The sequence below is a fragment of the Arvicanthis niloticus genome, chromosome 25, assembly GCF_011762505.2.
Source record: "Arvicanthis niloticus isolate mArvNil1 chromosome 25, mArvNil1.pat.X, whole genome shotgun sequence".
NCBI classification, from domain to species: domain Eukaryota; kingdom Metazoa; phylum Chordata; class Mammalia; order Rodentia; family Muridae; genus Arvicanthis; species Arvicanthis niloticus.
This window is the reverse complement of record NC_133433.1, coordinates 29,854,999-29,877,854: the sequence shown is the minus strand read 5'-3', so window position 1 is coordinate 29,877,854 and position 22,856 is coordinate 29,854,999. Positions and strand designations below refer to the sequence as shown.

Below are 22,856 nucleotides of genomic sequence, written 5' to 3'. Positions count from 1 at the left end.
TTCTGCCTCTCTGCTTCATCTATACTGTACATGCTGCCCCATGTATGTTGTTATTGCCATACAGGATGGCTAAAGAGCTGGATGCCTCAAACTAATTCCACTTAACCTCTCAAAACTGAAATTCGGGGGGGGGGGGGGAGGAGAGGGAGAGAGAGGGAGAGGGAGAGGGAGAGGGAGAGGGAGAGGGAGAGGGAGAGGGAGAGAGAGACAGAGAGAGAGAATCTGTAGATTAGAAAACCAAACTAATACAGTGGGGGGGGGGGAGTTTATCCGATTCCTGATTGTGAGTGTGCGCACATGTGTGTTGAACCTGGACCTCATACTAATTAACCACACATGTGACCACTAAGATACGTCCCACTCTTGGCCCTGAATCTTTTGGAATAGCTTCATAGATCACATATGAAAAATGATCTGTCCTTATAATCCTTTGAGAATTAGATAGCACTAATGTCCTTAACTAGTTTTTTTGTCAAATGGACACAAGCTAGAGGCATCTGAGAAGAGGGAACTTTAATTGAGCAAGTGCCTCCACAGGTCAGTCCTGTGGGGATCCCTTTGATTAACACTTCATGAGGAGGGCACAGCATACTATGAGCTGTGCCACTGATCCAGGATCACCTGGACATATAAAAGAAAGCAGGCTAAGTATGCATGAGGAGCCAGCCAGTAAGCAGTGCTCCTTAATGGCTTCTGCATCAGCTCCTGCCTTGAGTTCCTAGCCTGACCTCCCTCAGGGAGGGACAATGACTGTGCATAAAGCAATAATAAGCCCTTTCCTCCCCAAGCTTCTTTTAGTCACGGTGTTTTATCACAGCAATAGAAACCCTAAGACAGCTAAGAAGTAAGTCTGCAGGGCTTGATAATATGGCTTTATAGTTGCTGCTAAGTTGAAGAGAGGACATTCCTTGAGCTCAGGAGTGCAAATCAGCCTAGTAAACAGAGATAATGAGAAAAATAAAAGCATCAGCAAGAATATATATTTATGAATTAGATGTGGTGCCACACCCCTGCAATCGTAGCACTCAAGAACCAAGAGGACTAGCACAAGTTCAAGGGCACCCTGGCCATCACAATAATCTAGGACTACATAGTGAGGAGAAAAGGAAGCAGGAGGGCAAGGGCAAAGGGCAGAGCATTGATGCACACATTTTGAAAAATGAGTGCTAAAGAAAGAACATGATTAGTGACTCTTCTGGAATTGAACCTGCTAAAGAAGCAAAAGGTAACTGACTTTGGAAACGTTCCAATAAAGCTAACAACTTAGCTTCTTATGAATAAATATGATTATCTCTGTCATTAAGATCATGCAAATTCAACTACAACTTTAAACTATAATAGTAATATGTTTATTTATAATGCCTGTAACTGGCATTTAGATGTGCACAAAGGAAAAGACAATACCATGCTTCAACTGTTGAAAGATCTTAGCATCTTATAACTGAAAAAAAAAAAATCAAACAAGCTTCCTAGTTGGCCTAGGAAGTGCCTGTTTCACTCTCAATTACAGCAGACTGTGCCCCTTTCCTGAGTACATATAAAGCTTACATATGCAGCAGACTGTCTCAAAGGGGAATGGTGCAAGGTTATCCAGGTGATCAGGATTCATGGGGGGAAGAAAACATATTAAAAAATAGAGAGAGCCACTGTGAGTCAGCAAATCAAGGCTACTTTAAATAGATTTACATGCAAGTGCATACAGTGGCTCAGTGCAAACCTAACCTCCACATACAAGCAATGACAAGCACACACAATAACAATAACCAGCACTTGCCCTGCTCTGGCCTCAGGAATGGCCTTCTTACACTGGGCACAGTGCCATGACATCTACTCTGCTCATCTTAGCTGAGCACTTGGGAATTTTAAGTTTTAAATTTACAATTTAATGAAAACAGAAGATTTCACATTGAATAGAAAGGCAAAGGGCCATATTCTCATTAAGTTTTGCCAAATTTGATTTCTTTAGGTTAATAAAATAAAAACCAAAAGCCCCATCAATGAAATACTTTTATGGATACAAAAGGGATATAGCTCAAGCCTAGAACTGTCTAGCAGGCATGAGACCAGGGGATCCATTCCCAATACCAAAGAAAAAAGAAGTCCACTGGGGAATATAAACATTTTCTTTGAATTTAAGCTATATCCTTGGGATAGCAGTAAGATTGGTTTACAAATGATTATTTGTAATTGCCAGAAATTATGCATTATAAAACTATACATTACCCCTTGAACAAGGAAAACCAAAATTTAATACTATCAAGAATATTTTCTTCATAAAGCTAAAACAGGCAGAATGTTAAATATTTGTGGGTCACTAGGGAGTGGCACACTTTCAATGGATTAGATGGTTTGTTCTCATTGAAGGAAATGTGTTACTGGGGATCAGCTTTGGCTTTGAGGATTCAAAAGCCCACACCAAGCCGTGTGTGTGTGTGTGTGTGTGTGTGTGTGTGTGTCTGTGTGTCTGTGTGTGTGTCTGTCTGTGTGTCTGTGTGTGTGTGTCCGTCTGCCTGCCTGCCTGCCTATGGAGCAGGATGTAGCTGTCAGCTACTGCTCCAACACCTCCCTCCATACTGTCACTCTTCCCACCATGATAATGGACTAAACCTTTGAAAATGTAAGCCAGCCCCTGACTAAATGCTTCCTTTTATAAGAGTTGCTGTGTCTCTTCATCATCATGTCTCTTCACAACAACAGAACACTGACTTCTGTGACAGGTCTGACCCTGTTGGTTGTTGGCAGAATGGAAACTTTGGAACAGAAAAGCAGTTGAACCTGGGGCTTAATGGGCCAAACTAGTTAGAGTGTGGAAGACAATGGTGCTGATAGCAATGCAGATTATGACAGCCCAGCTCAAGAGGTTTCAGAGGAAAAGATTATTAGCCAGTGGCCTAGAGACTGTTGTTCTGATATTTTGGCAAAGAATGCAGCTGCTCTCTGCCCTTGTCAAAAAAAAAAAAAAAAAAAAAAAAAAAAAAAAAAAAATCTACCTGAGACTAAATTGCAGAGTTCTGAATTGATGGCATTGGCAGACGAGATTTCAAGACATCCTAGCATTAACTCTTGTGGTTATTAGTGGTCACTATTCTGTAGATCTATAATAAAAAGGAGCAGGCTCAGTAAGGAAAAAGACAAAATGTACATTTGAGGAGAAAAGAAGCACCAGGAAATATAACAGAGCAAAGTCCTGGGCTCAAGGAGATGAAAAGCTTAAGGAAAAGCCTGAGGCTAAAAGCAATGAAGGGAGTGGTGACCTCAGGGCAAGACACACCCAGCTAAGCTTCCAGCTAGTGAAAGGAATTAAAGAGAAGCTTAAGCAGTGAAGGAAACAGACTACAGAAAGCTGATGCAGAAGTAACTGAACAAGGGAACTATGTTTCAGCCTCAACAAGCAGCAGAACTTGGCAGCTTTGGCCACGTGGTTCTGACTTTAGAGCCAAGAACACAAAAAAGGGGTTATAGAATCTCCTTTTGTAGCTAAGGAAAGCCATGGAGGCCAGGTGTGTTTCAGGGTGTCTCCGCTTGGACACCCAGAGAGAACATTGTATAAAGCTGTAAAAGTGAAGCCTGAATTGTGTTGAAAACCCGAAGATCCTGGAGATGCCAGAGTCACAGAATATCTGCTAAGGAAAGCTGCAGACCAAGTGTAGAACCAGCCCAAGAGAGAAAAGTCAATAAAGCTGAAAGGAGTTGAGGATCTGAAGAATGCTTTGACAACAGACATAAAGATACAGTTTGGAGTTTGCCCTGATGGTTTTACATATTGGTCCAGTATTCCCTCAGTATGCTCCAACACCCCAACCCCCGAACATTAATGTATTGTTTGTACCACTGTATGTTGGAAGTATGTGATCTGGTTTTTGACTTTGATTTTACAAGGGTTACAGTTAAGACTGCCTTGAGTCTCAGAAGAGACTTTGAACTTTGTAGTTTTAACCAATGCTGAGACTGTGGTAGACTACGGAAACTTTTAAAGTTGGGCTGAATGGTTTTGCATTCTGCTATGGCTACACGCCTATGGGGCAGGGAGTGGGCTGTGGTGGTTTGAGTGAGAACAGCCTGTACAGGATCATAGATTTGGTCACTAGGGGGTGGGACTAACTGAAAGAATTAGGAAGTGTGGCCTTTTTGAAGAAAGTGTGTCACTGGCAGTGGGCTTTGAGGGTTTGAAAGCCCACCCCAAACCCAGAGAACCCTTGTCTGCCTATGGGTCAAGCAGTACCTCTCAGCTACAGCTCTAGCACCTACCTGCCTGCATGCTGCCATGACGATAATGGACTAAACCTCTGAAGCCGTAAGCCAGCTCCAATTAAATACTTCTTTTAAAAGAGTTGCCAAGCCCACGGTGTCTCTTCACTGCACTAGAACAGTGACTAAGACAAGCTGGTGAGACCAGAGCAGCTTTCTCTAATAAACACAATACCTTATTGTAATTGCCTCCAATTACAAAAAGTAGTAGAACTGAGTACACAGGGCATCAGAACTACTTCACATCAAGGGTCCCCACAGCTTGCTCTACTTTAAGACAAGATTATGGTGGGCTTTGGTCTGCCACAGCAGTATACACCTATAATCCCAGCACGTGAGAGGCAGAGGCAAGGAGACATCTGCAAGCTGGGCTACATAGCCTTCAAGAAAGGCTTAGAGAAATAAACAAAAGCGTCTTAACCCTCAAAAGTACAACAAAACAAAACCACACAAGATATTAAATGGTATTGTTGGAATTATTAAAGTAATGTTAATTTTACTTCTCCTATGATACATATGGTTGTTTAAAAAATTTAGTCTAATAGCCACATTTTCCAAGATTTTCTACAATGTAGTATTACAAACATGTTACCCCAATTATATCCTCCTATTTTCCCCAAGTCTTACAAACATCATCTTTCAAATAAAAATAATCAAAATTTGTCACTAGAAATTAAAACTGCTCACCATGATACCACCATTTTGTTTTCTTTGGATTCTTGTTACATGTTCGCACATAAAAAGAATTATCTGGTGGTCGTCTCTGAAACAAAAACAACAACAAAAAAGAATTTAAACAGGTAAGTTCAGAAAGAGAGTGATTGAGAGAAGTGAATTTAGCAACATTATCCTAGAATGAAGGAAAACAATTGGACACATTAAGCATAAGAAGAATGTCAGCATCAGCTATTTTAAGAAGGTATAGGAATGGTCAGGTCCAGTACACAGCACCCAAGTGCTTACCTCTCCCATCAAGCCACTTAAGGACTACTTACATGAAGTAACTAACTAACTAACAACTAACTAACTAACTAACTAACACAAAGCCTACTTAATCAAGGCTGTCTGAAAAACTACAGCAACTTTCAAGTAGCCACATAGACTTACTATTTTATTGTAATATATTAAAAACAGAGCAGATGACTCTGATTCAAACAGCATCTAAGACGAAAGACATCTTAGTGCTTGAAAGTAACAGTGGCCTCACTGCTCCTATGTGTCCTGACTGGAAAAATACAGAAAACCTAGCATCCCTGCAGGACATCTGGCAACAGTGATGCTCAACACACTGGAGGAAGACTGGGAGAGACCCTGCCTGAAAATTACTGGGTACCAGTCCGACATGAGAATATCTTTCTGTCAACAGTTCAAATGTCAAGTTTATATTAGGAGGGACAGCTTCCAACAAATAATAGAGAGTGCTTGGCTAACTTGGCTTGGCTACAATGACTTTGATAAAGCAATGTCTTTCTTTCCCTATTAAATATCTTTTGCAGTGTTAACACTTAATTAACTATTTAGACTAATAAAGATGAGAGAGTAAGAGAACTCCTACTGAGGCCGATTAAGAGCTGCATCATTTGAGAAAGGTCCAGCAAGACAGCAGTAGCAAGTGTCGTGGACAACCTAGACTGCTGGAAAGACAGCATCCCATCCACTTCTAATGCCCATATACTTTATCTGTCAGCTGACCCTTGAAGTGCCCTTAGAGTTCACATCAACAGTCATTTGAATCAAAAACAAAAAGAATGTTTGGTACAATCTGTTAACTACTCCAAGATTTCCCTGATACAATTTGAGAAAATTTATTTAAAAATTAGGATTACAAAATGAAGTTATGTATTTATTCAGTAGAGTAAAAACATCAAAGCATCTAATAAATGTTTAATTTTTATCAAACTCACAGAAATTCTGACTCTTAAATTATCATCACAGTTAAACCTATCACACAACAATTCTACTAAAAATAGTTTATCAACAGCAGCAAACCAGACGGTGAGTGGAATGATGGGGTTTGGAAAAAGACAGGAGGCAGATAGAGCAACAGATTCTCTCTGACACTTGGTGTAAAACATTCCACGTAAAAGCAAACAAAAGCTAATAATCATCACTAATGGCCATCAGGCCACAGTGTGCAGACAATCCCCAGGGACCATCTCAATGGCAGTATACTCAAACCCTGTGGTCATCACCTCACTGTGAAGAATCATAGGCATATAGGAGCACTTGTAAGAACAAACTGCTCTGCCCCCAGATGAGAAGCTCTGTGTGTGTGTTTGTGTGTGTGTGTGTGTGTGTGTGTGTGTGTGTGTGTGTGTGTGTATGTGTGTGTGTGTGTGTGTGTGTGTGTGTGTGTGTATGCCTGCCACACATAGGCACGAAATACTGAAGCAATAAGTGAGGAAGACTCATAACAATGTCTATAGTTAAGCAAAGCTTGGTTACAGCCTTAAAATGCAGAAGAAACTAAACTTAAAGAAGCGTTAAGGCAGCTGGACAGATGCTCAGCAGGGAAGAGCCCTGGCTGCTCCTGCAGAGGACCCTTGTAGCACCCTCTTGATGCCTCACAATCATCTGGAACTCCAGTCCCAGGGAATTCAATGCCCTTTTTTGGCCTCCACAGGTACCAAGCATGCTCATAGAGTACAGACATACATGGAGATAAAATACCCATACATACAAAAAAAATTTGCAAAGTGCTGTTAATGCATATATCATATATCATCTAAAATAGTTGTTTTACACATTTTAGTATTTCTGAATAAAGATACTGAGCATGCTTAGCTGATGAACCATCTTGATGTACACAGTCCCACTCAAAAAAAAAAAAAAAAAAAAAAAAACCCAACCCTCCTTTGAATTAACATTGAAGAAACGCATTTAGTAAAACAGTGACTCTGCGTGTTACAGATTCTAAACCTACTGCTTAAAAATAAATGATTATCTTAAAGATTCTCTAAATTCTAATTAATAAAACAGCAGTGGATTTAATCTGGAGAACAGAAAAACAATCTGCTAAAGATACTCCCAGATCTCCTACTTTAAAGGTATCTAAAATTTAACTCACACCATTTTTCATCTGGTCTTTTCCCCACTTTCCATTAGAGACAGAATCTGTGGGTGGATAAAGGAAAACAAGTCGGAAGGTTCCAGAAATTCTACTGGTGAATGGTGTGCCTCCTTCAAGCTAACCAGTAAGATGGGAAGGCTCTGAATTCTCAGAAATTCTGAGACATGTTGCCTTGGATGGGCAGCGAGGTAAGAGCCAGGGGATTTTTATTCCTAACTTTCCCACTGTGAAATCTAAAAACAGGAATGTGCTGTACACTTTTACTCTGTGCTTGTTTAAGGAAATAAAACTCAGATTAAAAGCATGTGCACAAATGTCCTGTTTAAAAATGATTAAATGACAGCTACAGACTCGTTACTGTCAACATTGCTAGCTAGCATGTTGTATACTCAAAAAAACTATATTAGAAATATATATAAAACATCGTACTTTGACTTCTAATCTATTTAGAATGAAAGATAAAATAACTTGCCAATTTATTACAAAAAAGTCATTCACTGTAATTTAAAAACAAAAAACATGAATCCTCCTATCAAATACAGCTAATTATATTTTGAAACTGTTAGCCTACCTATGTTTTTTTGTTTGTTTTTTTGTTGTTTTGTTTTGTGTTTTTTGTGGGGTTTTTTGTTGTTGTTGTTGTTTTTTGTTTGTTTGTTTGAGACAGGGTTTCTCTGTGTAGCCCTGGCTGTCCTGGAACTCACTCTGTAGACCAGGCTGGCCTTGAACTCAGAAATTCATCTGCCTCTGCCTCCCAAGTGCTGGGATTAAAGACGTGCCCCACCACTGCCCGGCCTACCTATGCTTTAAGAGGAGACATTACCTGGAGTAACTGTGCAAGTCCTACCTTTTCTTTGCAGCTGGAAAGCATGCTGATAATGCTGAGACAGACTGACTGCACTGAGAGCGCTGGGGACCAGTCTTCTGTTAGAATGGATAAACAGATATGACCATTGCTATACACATGAGGATGAACGGGAATATTTTCACCAGTAAACATGACCTACAGAAAAATAAAATTCCATTAACGCTCAATATTCTCTATTAAAAACTAAAATATTCTCCACATTTAACAAGCATTAATTTTTAAGACATAAAATAAAAACAAACAGATTTCAGGAGCAAATGCTCACCTATGAATAATAATTTAGTACCAATTTCCCTGCATAAATAACCATGCAATAGTAGGAACCCCTAGGCTGTTATCATAGATTGCACTGAAATGTTCTATATTTTTATTTTTTTACTAGAAAATGGTAAACTACATTATAATAATGTTGTTTTTTTACTCAGTCCTCACTAAATACTCATTATTCATCTTTAATTCCAGCACTTGGAAAGCAGAGGCAGTCACTGTGAGGCTAGTCTGAACTACATAGTAAGTTCCAAGCTAGTCAGGGCTACATGCTAAAAGCATATTTTAAAAAACAAATACAACAAAACAAGACAAAAAACCCAAATAAATAAATAAATAAATAAATAAATAAATAAATAAAACCAAAACACAATAAAATTCCCAAATTATTTAATTATGATACTGTAACAAAAATCCAATCAAACCTGTTCAGGTAAAATAAGAAAATAATAAGGCGGAGTCTTAATTGGCTGCTGTGTGTCTCCTCACTGAAGTTGCTCCTTTATCTTACCTCGGCACAACTGTAATGGCCTTCCTCTGTCCTAACACTTCAAGTAAGCCACCTAAGCATCCAAATAGGAAAGAGAATATATCTGCATATCTTGAAAGTCTATTATTCACATCCTAAGACAATTCAAAGGCAGCAGCAGACTTAGAAACACCTACATGTGTGTCCCACTTTGCAATGCTGGGCAAAGAACTTGGGTCCATGGACGTGTTACATAAGTGTTCTACTCTGAGCTACAGCTCTAAGAGAAATCACTTGATTTTACATAAAATTCAAATTAAATTAGCTCACCAATCTTCAAGTCAATTTTATAAGGTAGTAATACCATATTAGTTCTGTAGTTTAATAGTTGTTCCTAATTAGTGATCACATCGTAGAAAGAAAAATATCAGTATCACTTGAGAGAGGGTCTGGTTAAGAATTCACAATCAGGCTTGGTGTGGCTGAGGGCACCGCAGGGGCAACTTCTGGAAAGTCTGAGGTAAAGAATTTTACTTGAGCCTAGAAGTTCAAAGCCAGTCTTGGGAAAACAGCAAAACTTTCTCTCAAATAAACACTAACAACAATCATAAGTATAAATTCAAAGTTGACAATTCAGAACCATGAGTCCCTACATAAAATCCAACACTTCTCAACCTAGACTAACAGAATCTCTCAACCCTTGCAAAATACTAGCTACAGCAAAATACCAAGAAGAAACCAAAGTCTAAATTATGATAGAAACTGATGAAACATTTTTGCTCTATAGCAGATAGTCAATGAAATCCATCTACCTAGAGTGAGGTATGCCCACATTTAATATAGGATACTGTGAAATTAAAATAAGCTAAGGTTTTTATAGCTAGTTTAAATATCTAGCCACAAATCTGACTTTATTAAGATTCTTAGAAACATTCATTTACAAACCAATTACCCATACGGTTGACAGTCTGCTAACATTTTAAATATTACTAACATGCAATACTCAGTGAAAGAATCACTTTCAAACTTGTTTTCCTAAGTGTTTAAGATGTGACCATCCAACTCTAACTTCCCCACAGAAGAAGGGTAGAAACATCAAGCCAAGCGTCATGATGAGAGACATCAGTCCTTTGTCTGACATGATTACATGAGGTCTACTCTTTGCCTTTGAACAGATGTTCTAGGAAATGCCGTTCATTCAGCTGAGGTCACTTCCCTAAAAACAGCCAGCCAGCTTTGAGCAGTCTTGACGTCTACATTTTCTGAGTCTACTCATAACTGCTTTTGAGTGGAATTTTAGAACTATGAACCACAGCTATTACAATATATTTATTTGTAGACTGTTATACATGTCTAGAACAGGATTTATAAATGTCACAGAATGCACATCTGTTCTAGGTTAGTCATTTTATCCTAAAAAGCCATTTGGCCAGCAGTGTTGTTACTGAGAACAGAGACAATACCCTGAGAATTTACTCCTTGGTCACAATTCCTTTTAAATAGTATCCTTCTCTCCCCACCTCCCCAAAGGTCTCTTAATCAAGAAGTCTATGAAAATAGTGCCCTGAGAGTGTCAAAAATAAAAAAAAAAATTTAAAACTGCCAACTTTTTATTATGGCTGTCAACAATCACCAAGGTAAATACATAGGGAGCCAGATACAAGGTCCTGACAACTGACTACTCATTCCCAGAGCAAAGGAGAAGCATTTTCTCCATGGAAAAACATTGTTACCAATGGCCATGAGCCAGGAACTGTGCATGAACACAAAGGAAATGCAAACAGAAGAGACAGTGGTGAAGGTGAGGGAGGGCAGCAGCTATGGTGGGCAAAAGCAGCAGAGGTCTACAGGCAGAGCAGAGGGCAAGACTAAAACAGCTCCAATGGCACAGAGGCCCAACAAAAATCAGACCAAGTCCTCTGCCCAGTGCAGTGGCTCTCATCTGTAATTCCAGAAGGCTTGGGCAGGACAGGATACTGGGTAGACAGACCCTGTCTTAAGAAAACAAATGAAAACAAAATTAATCTCAATTAGGCTTCTAACATATTCCGTGCATAGCAAATGCAGCCGGTGTAATCTTGAAGTAAGCACACACAGGATAACTCCTTGCACATAGTAAGCAACACTTAGGGTCTAGGCACTTTAGAAGCTTGTCTAAGCAGAAAAAGGCTGCTTGACATGCCAGAGATGAATTCCTGAAATAAAGCAAAAGAATTGTTTACAACAGTTTGTTCATGTAAAAGGCATTACAAGTCTTTTCCATATCCACAGAGAGCTTTACAACACTCTGCCACCCTGGCTCTCCACCCAATGTGGGAGAGTAACCGAGGCTAAATTTAAGCACTGTTTTCCCATCTTGCTTACTACCAAGTATAAATCAAAGGAGAAAACTGGGCATTTCTGTTGTAATTCGGGCAAACAGGTACTAGAAACTCAAAATGTTGTTTCTGGAATGGTAAAAATAAGCTAGGGTCTCCCCGTGTAGCTGATAAAACTGTCTCAGACTGACTAATACAACAAGACCACTGAATACAAGTCATCTGAAACTACAATTCACTTGGCCTCAGGTCAAAACTAGTTATACAATCACACTGTTCAAAGTTAACTGAAAACTATATATACTCCTTGCTGCAGAAACCCCACTGAGGAAAGTGGCATTTCAGAGAGGAAGTAAAGGCTCAATGGTAGGACTTAGAATTAGAACTTTATCTCTGTATTTTTAATCACTTCCTTATTACTGTGGCTCATTTTTAAAAGTAAATAAGAGCTAAGATGTAAGCATACTCAAGATAATTTTGGAAGTATATATACCTGGTCCACATTCAGTCTAAAAATTTAATCAGGCCAATCTTGGAATAACTTTTGAGTATCATGAATGTAGAACCTACTAAAATCCAAACTGAAAGACATCTGAGTGATGAAAACCTACCCAGACTATCAACAACCACCACTCAAGTTAGGGGGGAAAATAGGCCATGGGGTCTCCCTGTCACCTAGGCTGGTCACAAACCCTGGGCCTAAGCATTTCTTCTACAGCAGATTTAAAAGTACCTGACTCATTACTCAAATTTGACAGATTCTAACAACAGTTTGATCTGATAGTTACCAATATCTATAATAATCTAATATAAAACAACTACAACTAGACATTTAACTATATACTGCACTATGTTTACAGTTTACTGAAGTCTTGACATAATTACTAAGAAAATAGGGATGGCATTCAGATAACTTTCATATATAAAATTCAAAAATTTCCCAACATCAAGTACAATAATGAAAGACCACATAGCACTTATTGACAAAGAAGATACAACAGTGTTTCACGAGCAGCTTAAAAAAGAAAAATGTTTCCTAATATATGTCAAGCTAGGTCCAAATAGTATACACACAATAAACAAAACAAAATGGGCTACCTACAGGCAGGAAGGGCAGCTCGGTGGTGGTTCACCTGTAATGCATAAGCCCTAGATTATCAATCAGTTTCTAGATTTGGAATATAGAGGGGCCAGCCAGAAAGTCAACCAAATACCAGGGCGTAATTATAAAAAACAAATCTATTTGTCATCTAGATACCAACGCTTCCTGTCAGGGACAACAGGAGACAAGGTTTTCTCCTGTGATCTGCATAGCCAGGCTCGTGGCCCATACCTGTAATCCTAGCACTTGGGAGGTAAAAACAGGAGGACCAGGTACTCCAAATCATCCTTGGCTACAGAGCAAGTTTAAGGCCAGCCCAGGATACATGATGCCATGTCTCAAGCAACCAAAATAAAAAAATAAATAAATAAAAGTGTAATATCTGATACAGAAAAGTTAAGATTAGTAACTGACAAAGTGGCCAGGGAGGTCATATACACAGAGGTAACACACAGGTATATTTGTTGTTTTTAGGAATGAGTGTGTATGTCTGTAACAAAAAGAGGCCATGTCTCAAACAACCAAAAATAAATAAATAAAATTTAAAAGTGTAACATATGATATAGCAAAGTTAGGCCTAATAATAACCTACAAAAGTTAGGAAGATCATATACATACAGGTAATATACATACAGGTAAAATACACAGACAGATTAGGTTGTATTTAGGAGTGTATGTGTATGTGAGAGTCAGATAGACAGATAGACAGATAGACAGACAGACAGATAGACAGATAGACAGACAGATAGACAGATAGACAGACAGATAGACAGATAGATAGATAGATAGACAGGCTGGCTGGCTGGCTGGCTAAAGAGGCCACAAATTTGAGACAAAGAGCCAAGGGGTGCATGGGAGGAAATGAAGGAAGGAAAAGAAAGGGAACATGTGATGTAATTCTAATTTTTAAAATTTATACAAAAATAACTGGCAATTGAAATTTCGTGAGTTTTCAACGGAGAGTTCTCTTGTTAGTACACAAACATGGTCTCATTAGCATCTACAGAAATAGCTTTCTACGTTTCCATGATTATCATCACCGTGCAGCTCTAAGTATACTTTAAAGACAAACTTCTGTGTGTATTTATTTTTATTTTATGTGTATGGGTTTTGCCTACATGTATATCTTTGTACCATATGTATACACTGCCTGTGAAGGCCAGACGAGGTTGCTGGATCTCCTGGAACTGGATTTCCTGACAGTTGTGAACCACCATGTAGTAGTATTAGGCTGAGAGTGGAACTCAGGTCCTGTGGAAGAGCGGCCAGTGCTCTCAACCACTGAGCCATATCTCTAGTTGCCAAAGACAAACTTCCTAAATACAATGAAGCTAAGTTTGGAAACTTAACTATCCCTTTGTCACTTATTAATTTCTACACTCCTCATTCATTCTAGCACATTAGTCTTCTCTTTTCTTAAGAAACTGTGACCACTTGGGGAACTTGGCCATTACTATGTAAAAAGAGCATCTTACCAAGCCTGAAAAAGGACACCACCAACAACCAGGCTCTAGATCTGCAGGAGGCAGGAGAAAGGGAGGGTCTGGGAGAAGGAAACAGAAAGTGTGGGAAGGACACTCTAGAGGCTGTCCTGTCACCCTAGCACTTCTAAAGTGTCACTATGGCTTTAGAACTGGGAAGGGACAGTGACTCTTCCTCAAAAATGAGTAATGCTCCTACAAGTTCTAAGAGAAATTAAGTAAGTGCTAAGATAACTTTTCAGCAAAAAATACATTTGAAAAGTTTAAAGCAAGTGTTACTGAGACACTTAGAAAGCAGTAAGTAGGCTCAGATAGTTTGGTCATCCTGATAAGCCTTTAGAAACAGTGATCACGGGAGTGTTCACATAACTGGGTTTAATGCCTTGCTTTTTCTTTGACTATTTGTGTTTATTAAATTGCTTGTTCCTCGACTATTTCCATCTATTGTAATGCTAGACCCTCAACCTAGAACTGACCTTATTACATGCATGTAATCAAAATGGTATAAAAGCATAAAGGAAGAGGGGGTATAGGATAAGGGGTTCTAGGGAGAGGAAATGGGATAACATCTGTACTGTAAATAAATAAAATATCCAATTAAAAAAAAAAAACAAAGTAAGCATCTCAGACTTTCTTTGAGGGCATGTGGCAGATGGATGGGAGAACTAACAAGAAAGAAGAGGCAGAAGGGAGGTGCACCAGGAGTCAGGACACTGAGCTTTGAGAACTTTAGTGCTGATGGTCTGACCATACCTCCTAAAGCCTATGAAATAGTCACCTCCTTCATACTGCAGACTCTTCTTTGATCAGACCCTAAACACTCCCACGTTCATACCTACAGCCCTTCTGTGTATTTAACCACAGACGTTCAGAGGCTGGGTCCTTTCCTGCCCTTCCCTGTACTTTCCACATAAACCCTTTACTGCCTCTCAAGACCAGTCCCTCCAGTTCAAGTAAGTTTCTTTCTGCCTCTTAGCCTACTCTAAATTAGCTACTGCTCTCCATTTTTGTTTCATTGGCCTTCATAAAGTTTTGAGTTCTTTATTCAGCATTTCTTTGTTGTTGTTGTTGTTGTTGTTGTCCTGATGAATAACAACTGACTCAGGTAATATGGAATCTCAGGGTAGTTTTGATCTGCATTTCTCTAATGGTTAGAAAACTGAACATTTTTCCAATCTTTATTGGCCATTTGCATTTCATTGGATTGGACTATCTAATTTCTTATTATATAGTTTGAGTTCTCTCTATATCTCTATAAAATTCTATCAAAAGTACAGTGTGTAAACATTTTCTCCCATTCTGTAACCTGTCACTTTGCTGTAAAGAAGCTTTATAGTTTCATGAAGTCCCAACTGTCAACTGTTGGCCTTACTTCTCGAGAAACTGGAGTTCTCCTGGGCATGTCCTTACCCTACTTCCCTCCTGCACTACTTTACTTATTGCTTATGTCTTTCCCCAAAGAATGGAAACTGCATGGACAAAAAATTTTATTTGTTGCCTATCATAAAATTCTTGTGTTTCCTTTCTAAATTAAGTATTTGTTTAGATTATGTGCATGTGTAGACATACAGAGGTTATCAGGTATGTGTGGAGACATAGGATGAAGACATCAGTGTGTGTGAAGACATGAGGAGGACATCAGTGTGTGTGGAGACAGAAGGAGGACATCAGTGTGTGTGGAGACAGAAGGAGGACATCAGTGAGTGTGGAGACAGAAGGAGGACATCAGTGAGTGTGGAGACAGAAGGAGGACATCAGTGAGTGTGGAGACAGAAGGAGGACATCAGTGTGTGTGGAGACAGAAGGAGGACATCAGTGTGTGTGGAGACAGAAGGAGGACATCAGTGTGTGTGGAGACAGAAGGAGGACATCAGTGTGTGTGGAGACAGAAGGAGGACATCAGTGTGTGTGGAGACAGAAGGAGGACATCAGTGAGTGTGGAGACAGAAGGAGGACATCAGTGTGTGTGGAGACAGAAGGAGGACATCAGTGTGTGTGGAGACAGAAGGAGGACATCAGTGTGTGTGGAGACAGAAGGAGGACATCAGTGTGTGTGGAGACAGAAGGAGGACATCAGTGTGTGTGGAGACAGAAGGAGGACATCAGTGTGTGTGGAGACAGAAGGAGGACATCAGTGTGTGTGGAGACAGAAGGAGGACATCAGTGAGTGTGGAGACAGAAGGAGGACATCAGTGTGTGTGGAGACAGAAGGAGGACATCAGTGTGTGTGGAGACAGAAGGAGGACATCAGTGTGTGTGGAGACAGAAGGAGGACATCAGTGTGTGTGGAGACAGAAGGAGGACATCAGTGTGTGTGGAGACAGAAGGAGGACATCAGTGTGTGTGGAGACAGAAGGAGGACATCAGTGTGTGTGGAGACAGAAGGAGGACATCAGTGAGTGTGGAGACAGAAGGAGGACATCAGTGAGTGTGGAGACAGAAGGAGGACATCAGTGTGTGTGGAGACAGAAGGAGGACATCAGTGTGTGTGGAGACAGAAGGAGGACATCAGTGTGTGTGGAGACAGAAGGAGGACATCAGTGTGTGTGGAGACAGAAGGAGGACATCAGTGTGTGTGGAGACAGAAGGAGGACATCAGTGTGTGTGGAGACAGAAGGAGGACATCAGTGTGTGTGGAGACAGAAGGAGGACATCAGTGTGTGTGGAGACAGAAGGAGGAGGACATCAGTGTGTGTGGAGACAGAAGGAGGACATCAGTGTGTGTGGAGACAGAAGGAGGAGGACATCAGTGTGTGTGGAGACAGAAGGAGGAGGTGATCAGTGTGCATTCACCAATTACTCTCTACTTTTTTTTTTTTTTTTTTTTTTTTTTTTGAGAAATGTTATCTCACTGAACTTGGTGTTCCATGATTCAACTAAACTGTGTGGCCAGCAATCCCAAGGAGCATCCTGCCCCTGCCTCCCCAGTGCTACAATAACTGGTGCATACCTGGCTTTTAGCTTGTGCTTGGGACTAAAATCAGGTCTCCTAGTTGTAAATCAACACTCTACTTCAGAAACCATCTTCCCAGCTTTTTGCTTTGCTTTTTTGAGACAGGATCTTGTTTTGTTGCCCAGGTTAGTCTAGAACTCCCTGCTCAAGTAATATTCAACATTCTAGTGCTGGTGCTAGGGTATACACTGCCCTGAAACTCTACCATCTGAGCCAAACAGATCTGACTCCATGTTATATACTCCATCTGTAACAGATAAAGTTCCTTAACAGATGACAGGTGAGCAAATGTTGACCTATTCAAATAAACAGATTAAAGTCCTTTCAAGGCAATCTAATGTCTTTTTAGTCTCTCCATACTCTTCTATTTCTTCATATAAAGACAAGTGTTTAGCATAGCAGACACACTGAATTAAGCAGCCATTTACATGGAACTTAGAATGAACTAGGTAATACTGAGTTTACCTAGAAAGACATTTCCTGTGTGAGGAAGGATGCTGACATTAACTGCATATTGGTGGAAAATGACGATGACATGTACCTCATCTCTGCTCCTATACTAACTGAAAAATACTTAGTGTCATTTTATTTAAGAACAAATGATCAAGGCAAATATTATGTAGGCAAGCAGCTTTTTTCATAACAAAATGGCATATAATGTGAGAAGCTAATCATGAATAAGAGGAAAACTTACAAAGCTACACAGGTATAGAATGGCCTATATGTGTTACAGACTCAATAGTTGGCATTTCACAATGAGACTCATCTACTCGAGGGAGACTCCTAAAACTCTGGTTTTCTAGGAAGTCATATACTCAATATTGCTTATTCTGTAGGAAGATGAAAGACTAGTAACAGCCAATGTTTCTGTTTCTTCAAACTACCGTATAATTCGGGAATGGACCTCAAAGAAATATTTCAATCACGTTTCTTTCTTTACAATGTACACAAATCTTATTAGATCCATTACATTTAAAGCCATACAGATGATATGATTAATAAAATAATTTTAATAATTAAGAAATCCCTGCCCTTAGTTTTAATTTTCTTAACCAATATACATTAGAATGTAAAACTTCTGCAGCATAGATGAATACATTACAAAATACGCTGTTAAAAAGAAATACTAGACGCCAGGCGGTGGTGGTGGTGGTGGCGCATGCCTTTAATCCCAGCACTTGGGAGGCAGAGGCAGGCGGATTTCTGAGTTCGAGGCCAGCCTGGTCTACAGAGTGATTTCCAGGACAGCCAGGGCTACACAGAGAAACCCTGTCTTGAAAAAAACAAACAAACAAACAACAACAACAACAAAAGAAATACTAGCATTCCAAAAGAATAGAAAATTATCCTCAGGCCTTTTAGATTCCACACATAGTCTTTCACTTTTCTAGAGATTACTATAAAAATGAGCAGATACCTTTCCCATGTTAGTAGCTACTTGGCAGCATCATGGCAGAGAGAGAGAGAGAGAGAGAGAGAGAGAGAGAGAGAGAGAGAGAGAGAGAGAGAGAGAGAGAGAAGGAGAGGAGAGGAGAGGAGAGGAGAGGAGAGGAGAGGAGAGGAGAGGAGAGGAGAGGAGAGGAGAGACGAGACAAGACGAGACAAGACGAGACTTGGTTCTGACTCCTGACTGTTCTAATTATTAATTAAACCATTAATAAGACCTTTCTACAAGCTTTGATTGCTTCACTTGGAAAACAAAAACCTGAATCTGTATTTCATAACTACTTTATTAAAAGCTATTAGGTGATAAAATCAGAATGGAAGTTAAATGATGAAATATGATACATAAACATTACCACACAGTAGAATGCAGGGAGGTATCTGTGCAAGAACTGGTTAAGTTTTAACATGGTCATAAAGGGACTTGATAACCAAAGTAAAGACTTGATTCCACAGGAAATAATCAACCACAGAAAGCAAACTAAGGAAAGCAAAAATAAGGCAGGGGTATAAGAGGGTTTGGGGGCGGGACATGTGTATATACATAGAGAGTGGGGGTGGAAAGGGAGCCAAGGGTAAGGTTTGATCCTAGCACTGTAAAAGAGAATTTTTAAACATACAGTGAGATCATGAACATGCCTACAGAGAAATCTAACTATGAAAAAGTATATAACGTAAGTAGAAACTACTGAAACATTAACCTATTGAAACATCCCAGTTGGAAGATAATTCCTTGTGCTACAGCCCAGATTGTAAGATGAGAAAGAAATGGACTGACTTAAAGATTGCAAAAGGATTGAAAAACTGTATTTAAGAATAAGTAAAAGCAGACAGACAATTTAAAACAAAGCAGAAGGTAAATAGAAACCCAACATAAAGAAAAAATTTTTTTCTATTTCATTACTGGAAATGGTTAAGTTTAGATGTATTAAATTTGAAATGTCATCAAGGCTTAGTGGTGCACACCCTTAATCTCAGCACTCAGGAGGCAGAGGCAGGCAGAGCTCTGTGAGTTGGAGGCCAGCTTGGTCTACATGATGAGTTCCAGAAAAGCCAGGGCTACACAGAGAAACACTCACTTTCTTGGGGAGAAAAAAAAATTGGTGTCCAAAAGACTTATGAAATTTTAGAAGGGTATGTACCCACAGCAGTGATCTGAATAAGCTGTTTAATGTATGTTAATGTATATTAAAGTATATAATATTGCTGAATAATAAATCTAAGGTTATTAAAATTAAAGGAGTAGGAAAAAGAGGAAGAAGGGAATACATTTATTATAAATGGTCATTTGAAAATATTTAAATTTGATATCTGATTTTGAATAAAAGACTTAGGACAGAATTTGCAGAATGTTTTTTGACTTGGTTTTATGTTTGTAGAAATACTGTTTTTGGTCTACAGAGTGAGTTACAGAACAGCCAGGGCTACACAGAAAAACCCTGTCTCGAAAAACCAAAAAAAACAAAACAAACAAACAAACAAACAAACAAAAAATCTGTTTTCCTATGACTAAAAAAGAAATTAAGCTCCTTCCAGAATCTCCACTAAGTTAAATGCATCTAAGTGGCATGCTATAATTCTGCTGAAGTCAGGCAGAAACAGCTAAGGGAAAGGGTCGAGAGATCCCAGATATTAGAGAAAATAAAGACATATTCTTAACAAGAAGTACAATGTTTGCGCTTGTGATTAGCAGATGCCTATTACAATGCCCAGGTCATGACAGCAGAACCCCTTCACTTTACAGTTCTGTAAGAATGGTCAAAGGAGCCTCAAGGCTTAACTTTTCCTCATATGACAACTTTATAATTCAAGGAGTCCGTGTTCAGTTAATCCTCTTTATACAATTTCCTTTATAGCATAAGGCATCAACTAGTTTCCTCTTTTTGTGTGTGTGTGGCCAGAAAAAGATTTAAGCTAAATTCAGAATATTACTTTGAAGGTGACAATGAAATATGACTTTGTTCAAAATATCACATTTATAATCATAGACCAAATTGCATTTTAGGTACTGGGTTTATTTTCTAGAAGACTTCATTACTTAACAGTAACACAGAGTGTTGGCAGGGTTTCATTTTAGCAACACATCTCACAAAGTTCAAGCTTAAAATGTGAAATCTTATAATTTTGTGGAGAATAAATAATTCTAGTAACTCACTGTCTTACAAGGCAGGAACCTGGAAATCACTCCAGCATCTCCCCTCTCTGACCTCCAATCAATTATTTACTAATCAAATACCTCTTAAAACCATTGCCTGGGCCGGAGGGAGCCAGCTGTTAAGAGCACTTCTTCCAGCACTCACATGGCAGCTCACATCCACCACCTTCTTCTGACCTCCCAGGACATCAGGCAGACATGTGGTGCACAGATAGATATACACAAAGGCAAAACACTAATACAGACAACCCCTCCCCAAGAAACGGTTTTTGTTTTTTTTTAAATTCCACTACCACCATTTTTCCTTGTCTAAGTATTAAACTATTAACTAAACTGTGTTTGCTTCAAATCATAATGATCAGATTTCAGTTGACTTCATGTATTTGACATCTGTAAACACACAGTTGTTTTTAAAGGCTGCAAAGAAAACACAGCAATGGAAAACCAAAGACAGTCCTAAAAGGCTTTTATCAGCATGATCAGTGGTTCTAGAAAGAGTCCCTGCAGTTGTTAAAAACGCTAACCTTCCCCACTGCTCGTGAAACCCATGGATGGCAAACCACCTGAAGCTCCTGGAAACATGACAGCAGCAAAGCCTGCCCCAATAAAATTCATAAAATCCTGAGTTATGTAAAAATAATTCTATCTACATAGTTATATTGAGTTTGTGATATAGGTTTTAGTTAGGCAACAATAACCAATTTAGTGTTTTGCTATAATCTAAAAATACAATGTTACATGCAAGGAGGTTACCTGAGGAGAGTCAAAAGGGTATCGACTACTAAATTTAAACAGAAGTTGAAATTTTTCCCCTTCATATAAGGTTCCTGGTGCACCTTCCATGTCTACGATCCACCTAGGACAGGAAAAAGAAAAACAAAAGGAAACATTTAAAACATAAGTTAAAAAGGATTGAAATGAAGGGAAAAAGAGACATTGAGCTGCCAGGCACTGGGTGGAATAGCCCAAGGATAGTGTTGCACTTCACCCAGCAATTCTCACACTGACTTTTTCTCTTTGTAGAGAACTTTTAAATTTTATTATTATTGTGTAAACTGTGTACATTTGGGTAAATTTATTACTGTTGAATGGGGTGGGGCATTCACAGTCACAGCACACAACACACAGCTTTGTGACTCTTTCCTTCCACCTCTATGTGGGTTCAGAGATTGAACCTTGTGTTTTAATCTTTCTGGCCCACAGAGCAGGGTTGTCTTTCTGCTTGTTTGATTTGTGTGTGTGTGTGTGTGTGTGTGTGTGTGTGTGTGTGTGTGTGTGTGTGTTACATACTACATACGCACATGTGTGCTAGTGCCCACGAAGGCCAGAAGAGGACTTCAGATGCTGGATGCCAGGACGTAAACTAGGGTACCTAGAATAGCAACACACCCTCTTACCAGCTGAGCTATCTCTCCAATCCCACAGTAATATTCTCTTCCCTATCCTTCTGTGACACACTTGATTAAAGAAATTAGGTCAAAGTCACAACCAGGCTTGTAAGCCAGGTCTGAAACAAACTACAAACAACAAACAAATAAAAACTCCAACACATGCTAATATCAGGGTCTACACTGGGCTCTTCCTTTCAGATCAGTCTTATTTTCTTTCAAAAGAATACTTTTTACATAACAAAAAACTCTATAGACAGTATCAAGTTCATTAGCCATCGTCTAGTTAGAAGCAATGGGAGAATGAGTCTCAATAAAGACTCCAGAGGACTGTAGCTGACAAACTCACCTCCTAATCAGCATTCTAAAGAAGACTACTAACTGGATCCCTGTCCACAATCTCTGGAGGTTTCAAGTAAGGGTCTCTCCCGCCTTTCCTTGCTAGCTCACTTTTAGCACTTTAATTAATGGCACACAGATTCCTATGGCATTTATGTGAGCTCGTCTTCTAACACGTACATACATATTTTCATTGTGATTCTGTAACCATCTCTAGTCATTAGAAGAGGAGACAGAAGATAAAAATAGCAAAGGTGATAGATAGGACAGACTCCAGTTAGACTTAATGGAAGTCATTAGGAATGAGTCTTTAATTTAGCTGTCACGTATAATTATTGTAGCTGGCCAAATCCTTTAACTTCATATTTCTCAGGTACAAAAATATGCTTATTTTAAATACAGGGTAACTGGGGTTAAGGATGTACCTCAGCAGTAAAGCACTCATCAAGGCTCTGGGTTTGATGCCCAGTACTGCCGGCCAATATCACCCACTCATCTACTTGTCCAGAAAAATCAGAGGAAGACAGGAAATACTGGGATACGGTTCTACTCATGTCTCACATGAAACAAAAACTAGAAATGTATATAAACTAAAGTACAGAAACCGTTAAAAACATAATTTATTTTCAGAATGTATGCTGAGTACCTTAGATGTAAGAAGGATACTGTTGGTACAGGGAAATGATACTACATATGTAAAAAACAAAACAAACAAACAAAAACCTTGTGCATTTCTATCATCAGAGCTAGTACAT

The 22,856-nt window shown here is 39.2% G+C and overlaps 1 protein-coding gene across 6 annotated transcripts in view; it reads right to left on the bottom strand.

The window, feature by feature from the left end:
- Ube2w (ubiquitin conjugating enzyme E2 W) overlaps window positions 1–22,856 on the bottom strand; it is a 65,640-nt gene that overhangs the window by 20,548 nt on the left and 22,236 nt on the right. For 4 of the 6 annotated variants that reach the window (XM_076924306.1, XM_076924305.1, XM_076924308.1 and 1 more), the window contains exons 3-5: window positions 21,128–21,230; window positions 8,166–8,321; window positions 4,936–5,011 (exon numbers count right to left, since the gene is read on the bottom strand). In XM_076924306.1, the coding sequence (XP_076780421.1) occupies window positions 4,936–5,011; window positions 8,166–8,321; window positions 21,128–21,230 (335 nt within the window). The remainder of the gene's footprint in view (window positions 1–4,935; window positions 5,012–8,165; window positions 8,322–21,127; window positions 21,231–22,856) is intronic. The other 2 variants (XM_076924309.1, XM_076924307.1) reach the window with 1 other exon arrangement.